Source organism: Daldinia caldariorum, assembly GCF_022478825.1.
Source record: "Daldinia caldariorum strain CBS 122874 unplaced genomic scaffold F4812scaffold_5, whole genome shotgun sequence".
Taxonomy (NCBI): Eukaryota; Fungi; Ascomycota; class Sordariomycetes; order Xylariales; family Hypoxylaceae; genus Daldinia; species Daldinia caldariorum.
In genome coordinates this window covers 1,255,565-1,262,612 of record NW_025953041.1, presented here as the reverse complement: position 1 = coordinate 1,262,612, position 7,048 = coordinate 1,255,565, and the positions used below count along the sequence as shown (strand labels likewise).

At 43.3% G+C, this 7,048-nt stretch overlaps 1 protein-coding gene across 1 annotated transcript; it reads right to left on the bottom strand.

Annotated features, from left to right (window-relative positions):
* Positions 1 to 1,149: 1,149 nt before the first annotated feature.
* On the bottom strand, positions 1,150 to 4,815 carry F4812DRAFT_458002 (uncharacterized protein; the record flags this gene model as incomplete). The annotated part of the gene is made up of 6 exons (XM_047937277.1): positions 1,150 to 1,302; positions 1,380 to 2,425; positions 2,487 to 2,706; positions 3,494 to 3,703; positions 3,822 to 3,932; positions 4,009 to 4,815. 6 exons carry the CDS (start codon positions 4,813 to 4,815, stop codon positions 1,150 to 1,152), a joined length of 2,547 nt encoding a protein of 848 aa, XP_047791778.1.
* Positions 4,816 to 7,048: the final 2,233 nt, after the last annotated feature.

The following is a 7,048-nucleotide window of genomic DNA, read 5'->3' as shown; positions in this document are numbered from 1 at the left end:
TCTTTTAATTGTTTTTCATTTTTTTTTGTGTTGGTGTGGTCATAAACTACCCGGGGGGTTTGTTTATTTTTTCTTGCCCCCTTTTTTTCATTTTTTTTAAAAAAAAAAAAAAAAAAAAAAAAAAAAAAAACCTTTTACATAGAGAATACACTCATCCCACAGATAACAATCGTAAAGAGCAAGGAATGCTAATACATAGTCTAATACTATGTATAAGGTACCTACCTGCATAAATCAAATTTGTCTTTGTAAAATGATAGCCCAAACTTGAAGTTTTTCAAGCCTACGGCTCTTAGCCACAGCGGCTTAGTTTACAGCTTCTTTAGCCATGATATTGAACGGCTTCTTACAGGTTGTAGTTGTGAGATTAATTAAAGAAGTAGCTTTTGAAGCGAGGTATATGGTACATATTTCGAAAAGCTATAGAAGTAGGGAAAATCTCTTAAACTCACAACTTTAGGGATGCATCTAATAAAAACGCTTAGAGTGTTGCGCACAAACAACCTTTTTAGTCTGGAGCGAGGTTGGGTTGAGACAATATCCTGAACAAGTTGGGCCATATTTGGAGTTATTCCCCCCTTGCTGGATTTGCTTCGTGTGGATGGGTAATAATTAAGAAACTCTCATTTCATGTCGGAATAACTTAACTAACTCTTGAAAAAGGCTTTACTACATGTTTCAAAATGACACAAGAGAAAGTACGGAAGTCCGGATCCCATAGCTTTGAGCCAAAACTCAAACCGCATATCCAAAAATGAATAGCTCTCAGCAGAGATTGGAGATTAATGCCAACTGACTAATTACGGTTCAATCCAAATTAGGATCCAATTCAAGCATATTACCCATCCCAGCATGTATGTATGTCTATTAACATAGTAAACAACAAACGTCATTCGTCAAGTTTCGCCCGGGTCCCAATAAGCAAGTCCCTAAGTTCTATCACCACTCGTGTCGTTCTCCACCAGCACGGAACTTTTCTAGGAGAAATATCTCAGGCCGCATTCGCCTCACGACTAGGTATTCTGGCACTCACTAAAAGGCACTCTAGGATAGAGACTACATTGAGAGGAAAAAAAAGGAAGAAAGACTTTGCACCAAACCCCAGACACCCCCTACTCCGTATTTTACCATAAACCCACTGCACTAGGTTCATGCAAGGAGAAGTAGAATGGTACTGAAGAATAATACACCTTCCATGACTTTCGCACTTCTTGAACGCTCGGCTTTCCTACGCGCTCCGGAAGAGCTGGTGGAGCTAGTCGTGCTAGCAGCAGTGGTCTGCGAGCTTGACGTCGTCAAAATCTGCCATATCACTATTAGCGTTCTGGACAAGCTGTAAAAGATTGAAAAAGAAAAAAGAAAAGTAAAAAGTGTCTTACAACGGTATCTCCGTTCCCAGTAACAGTGACGGTAGCAGGCCCGGAATCCGTGCTACTTCCACTGCCGGCCCTGGGGGTCCCGCTCCCTGCGCTGGACGTCGCTCTCCGCCGGCCAGTGGAATTGATAGTGAATGTAATAACCGAGCCCGACCTCGTAAATGTAAATTTTCTAGCGCTCGCGCTCGAGGGGTTTGCCGCGGTTGCCGTAGCGAGTGAGTTAGCCATACCCGTCGCAGTAGATGTAGACGTAGAGCCTGCTGCTACGGCGCGCGTGCCTGTAGACGTGAACGTCGTCGTCAAGCTCCCGGAGGTACGAGTTATGACGGTCGTGTACGTTGTTGCACCTCGTGTCGGCGTGCTAGCGTCAGTTCCCGCCTCCGAGACATTTGTAACAGTAGCAGCTGTGGATGGACCCGTCGTCCCGGTAGCCGACGCGTTACCAGTACTTATACCTAGTCCGGTTACCGTACCCCTCGTTGAAATTAACCGAGTAGACGTGAGGGTGTTCGTAATTGTCGACGTGTAGGTTCTCGTGCCGGATCCTGATCCACTGAGGGTGCTTGTCCTCGTACTTGTGATAGTGAATGTCAAGGTTACCTCTGGTGGATCCGAACTGCCTGACGTGGAAGTACCAGCTACAGATGCCAATACTACCGTCTCTGTGCTAGTTGTCGTCACGGTGGATGTGAATGTTGAACCAGATCTAGTAAACGTATTTGTGAGAGTAGACGTGTAAGTCTTTATTGTTGATGCCGCCACTTTAGCTACTTCAGTCGTAGTAAAGGTTGAAGTTATTGTGCTCCCAGGGTCCGTATAGGTTTTCGTAACTGTGGCTATCACCAGACCGGTACTAGACTGAGTATTTGAGCTACCCGCAGTGCGTGTCTTTGTTCGTGTAAAAACGGCTGTTGCTGTACTGCCTGGGCTCGTGTACGTACTCGTAACAGTTGTCGTATAGGTTTTTGTAGATGCTCCTGAAGTATCGGTTTTAGTCAACGTGAATGTTGACGTAACTGTCTCATCAGAGTTGGTGTAAGTAGTTGTAGCTGTTGTTGTGTAGGTACGCGCTGTAGGGGATCCAGACGAATTGATCACGGTGCTCGTGACTGTGGATGTGATCGTACTTTCCAGTGTAATAGTAGTCGTAAGGGTTAAGTGGGATGTCCTTATGGTCGATATAGAGCTTGATCCTGTTATAGTACTTATTATTGTCTTGGTGATGGTGGAAGTAAAGGTACTTCCTAAAGTAATAGTATTTGTAAGGGTTAAGCTGGATATCCCTGTAGTCGATACAGAGCTTGGCGCTTTTATAGTACTCGTCCTCGTCCTGGTGATGGTGGAAGTAAAGGTACTTCCCAAGGTAACAGTATTGGTAACAGTCGATGTCAGTGTATTAGTTGATATAAAGTTTGACCCTGTTATAGTACTTGTCTTTGTCTTGATGATGATTGAAGTAAGGGTACTTCCTGGGGCAACACTACTTGTAACAGTCGATGTGAGCGTATTAGTCGATTTAGAGCTTGACGGTGTTATAGTACTTGTCTTCGTCTTAGTGATGGTTGAAGTAAGGGTACTTCTCGAGGTAACAGTATTTGTAATAGTCGATGTGAGTGTATTGGTCCTTGTAGTCTCTGAAGTCCCTAGTCGCGTTACCGTGAGCGTGGATATAAATGTACTACTAGCTTGTGGTGCTGTAGTGCTTGTAACTGTGGACGTGAGGGTAACAGTAAATGTAAAGAAACTCCCTATTGTCGATGTTCTCGTAATAGTTGATGTTTTCGTAATAGTTGAAGATATTGTACTAGTTGTCAACGTATTGGAAGCTGAGGGGCGGCTCATGTCAGTGTTAGTAAAATTTGAAGAGTACGGAGTCGTACCAATACTGGTGTATTAGATGCGACACCGAAATATGATACAGGAACGGGTTTCGCGATGTAAGAGTGTGGGGTGAAAATGGTCCACGATATGCATTACATTACCTACAGTTGATGATTCAAAAACGTATGAAGTATATACGTTGGTAAAAGTGCTATACTTAGCCAAAAGTTAGTACAAATGCTGATATGATGCAATCAAATGAGGTGCTTATATGAGAGGGGTTAGTAAATACTTACGACATTTACCCACGAAGTCTGTACCACCGTTTCAGTGATCGTGTCTATAATCGTGTCTGTAATCGTGTCTGTAACCGTGTCCGTAGCCGTGTCCGTAGCCGTGTCCGTAACTGTGTCTGTAACCGTGTCTGTAGTCGTGTCTGTAACCGTGTCTGTAGTCGTGTCTGTAATCGTGTCTGTAATCGTGTCTGTAATCGTGTCTGTAACAACCTATCATGATTTGGAAAAGTCAGCGATGGGTTCGACATTTTGATGTACGAAATATGACGTGAGGTCTGAGTGAACAATGTGTTCGGAGAAGAAAAATAATATTCGAAGAGGAACTTACCACTGTTGTGAAATCAGTTACAGTCGAGGAATATGTGGTTGCTGAGGGCGCCCATGAATTTGTCTGAATTGTATAGGACGGGCTGGGTATTGATGGGATGCTTCCAAAGTCCTAACATGGATCTAGAGTCAGCAGAGATTTATTGGGGCCTCGCTTTGATTTTCGATAACAAGGCGAAATATCTCACAATACAGTTGCCGAAGCCAAAGGAATTATATCCGTGATTGAGGAAGCTCTCGATTCCTGAATCCAAAGATTGAAACTCTCCGAAGCCATGTCTGCCGTGAGAAGGTCCGCCGTGCCTCAAATGGGTTTTAATGCCGTCAAACATAGCCCGAGTTGAGATTCGTATATGATTCACAGAACCTTGTATGGAACGACATCCACAGAGTCGAGCTATTGTGTCACGCCTGCCCGTTAGCCGCGTTACAAGTGAGCCAACAGATTGATGAAATGGCCGTATGGACGAATGTATGGTTTGGAAATCATCATCGCGGAGGGACCTGGCTGAAGTAATAACAGTAGATGTCGTCCTTATCGCAGAGGATAATGACTGGAGCGCGAGGTCCAGATGCTCAATAGTGCCGCCACTCCTGAGGCTTCGTATCGCGCGATTTACTGTGCCAATCTGATGGTTAGCTGAATTAATGGCGTTCACGATGGAGCGGACCCCATTTGAGTCGTGAGGGTTGTTTTGGCCATGCTTAGGAGATGTAATGGAACCATATGCGTTGTTGTTGGTCTTGCCGGAGCCGACTCCATTAGCAGCTCCTCCGACTCCATTGGAGCCTCCTCCGACTCCATTGGAGCCTCCTCCGAATCCATTAGCAGCTCCTCCGAATCCATTGGAGCCTCCTCCGAATCCATTAGTACCTCCTCCGAATCCATTAGTATCTCCCCCGAATCTATTAGCACCTCCTCCGAAGCCGTTTGCGAACGTTGCCACTATGTGAATAGCGATAGAAATCAGATAGACACCATAAAAGGACTTCATCGTGTCTAACTGTTGAGACGAAATCGGGGAGGGGGATTATGGAAAGAAGGACTGGGCTATTAACGGCACTCTCATGGGGTCTTGTGGTTATTAGGTCTTCAACAAGCAGCAATGTTGGGTTATCAGCTAGAACGGGGGAATCGGGCCATAGTTCACGAGACACTTATATGGACGAACGGAGCAGTACATCCTGCGACTAGACAAGATCAAAAACATTAATGACTCAAGCAATGCGTTTATTGAGACATGGCTATGAATGTAAAAGGGATACTAGAAAGGCTGCATGTAGAATGTCGACATCGTCATTCTAGATTTAGGTGATCAATATGGACTCCAAATGGGTGTATAGACGAGGAAAGGGGGGATACGGATACGCGCAGCAGAATTAGCGAAAGACAATAAAAGGCACACCGTAGCTCGGCGATGAGTTATACCACCGCACATAGAAAAAATCTGCTAGTACTGTCGAGTCTTATTCAAAGGTTGGCTAATGGGAAAAATTAACACCATACGGCCTACATGTGCGTTTTCATCAGGGGAACAAGGATGCTGATGTATCAAGGTTGCTTACTTGCCTCGACAATCGTCATAGTCCGATGGCAATCTAAGGAGCAGCCGAACCATTTTTGTCTTTTATAAATAACATACATAAGCCGAGCGCTGTTTCAGAGTAAGCTTAGTTCTTCATGACATCTGAAAAGGGGGTGGCCAGCAATAACGTGGCTGGTATTAACAAACTTCGAGCCTTGAAACTCTGTCGGTATCCAAAATTTTAAATTCCCCTGAAGTTCTCCTACTACATGCAAAGTTAATTGATCGAATAGTTCGGACTATTCATGGGATGGTACCCTATTTTGAAGCTCTTCGAAGTTTTGGTTGGTTGATAATATCAAATATCAACCAACCAAATCAAATAAAAGCTTGACCTGACCTAGCCTGTATAGGCCTAAATTCTACAGTATCTATACAGGCCAAGCCCGATTTTTTTTTTTTTTTTTATCCTAGATAACGTGAAAATTTTGAGGCCAATATTACTATATTTGTTAAGTGGTATTTCATGTAGCACACGTCTATTTTTCTCAACGATTTAATATTAGATTACCTGAAAATTTTTTATATCTACCTAGGTACCTAGGTAGGAAAGTAAAAAATGGGGTACGTACCTGAATGCGTACTGAGGCTAGCTGGAATCGTGTTTTTTAATATCACGATGTTGATTTTGGTGTTTTAAAAAAAGTATGTATTCAAAAAGAGGTACGTGGTGGGGCTAAGTGGGTATTAATTTCGGTACGTACCGAATTCCACCAATAGAATCTAACGGACTATTTACATCCGATTTTACCAATATCGATAACACTAGTGCCTCAAGCCAGGCTTACGATACGGTCAAATAAGCCTCTTTTTTCAAAAGACTTGACTTGGCCTGACCAGATCAGGCTTTTACGTATATTTGATTTGATTTGATTTGCTATCGCTGGTTGATATAAGTCGGCGCAGCGGGGAAATTAACAAGAACCAAGGCAGACAGACAGCCAAGGCAGAGAGTGACACATGGCCACTATACCGTCGAGTGCGCTTCCTGCAGTAATATTGACAGGACCGAATACTGCAACTTCTATTCGTCGCATGAATCGATTGGGATGTCAACATATTCCAGACTAGCATTATTTCATTCCTACCTAACCTAACCTAAGGTACCCTAACTTTTATTTTCCAAAATATCGTAACTCTGTTCTTACTAGATATGATTCAACAAGATGGCCGAAGCTGTTGCAGCTTTTGGACTTGCAGTCAATATCATTCAAGTTATCGGTGTCAGTGCCAAATTCATTAACCTTGCCTATAACATATGGTGCTCCAAGAAGAAGACGATTGACGAATTTACCATTTCTCAATCTATTTCGCGAGATCTCAAGGCTGCTCTACAGCATATACCCATAACCACATCCTCACATCCGGACACAGCTGAAAATGAAACCAATAAGAGAATTCTTGCATTATCTAGAGAATGCGCCGAGGTAGCTCAGCAGATTATAGATTCTCTAGACCACCTTGGAATCTCCAACGGAATTGGGAGGGTAATACCGAAACGGAAAGCCTTTCTAAATGCTTTCAAGCTGGCCTGGGGGGGGGGGGGGGGGGGGGGGGGAAAAAAAAAAAAAAAAAAAAAAAAAAAGAAAAAAAAAAAAAAAAAAATAAATTATAAAAAAAAAAAAAAAAAAAGGAACAATGG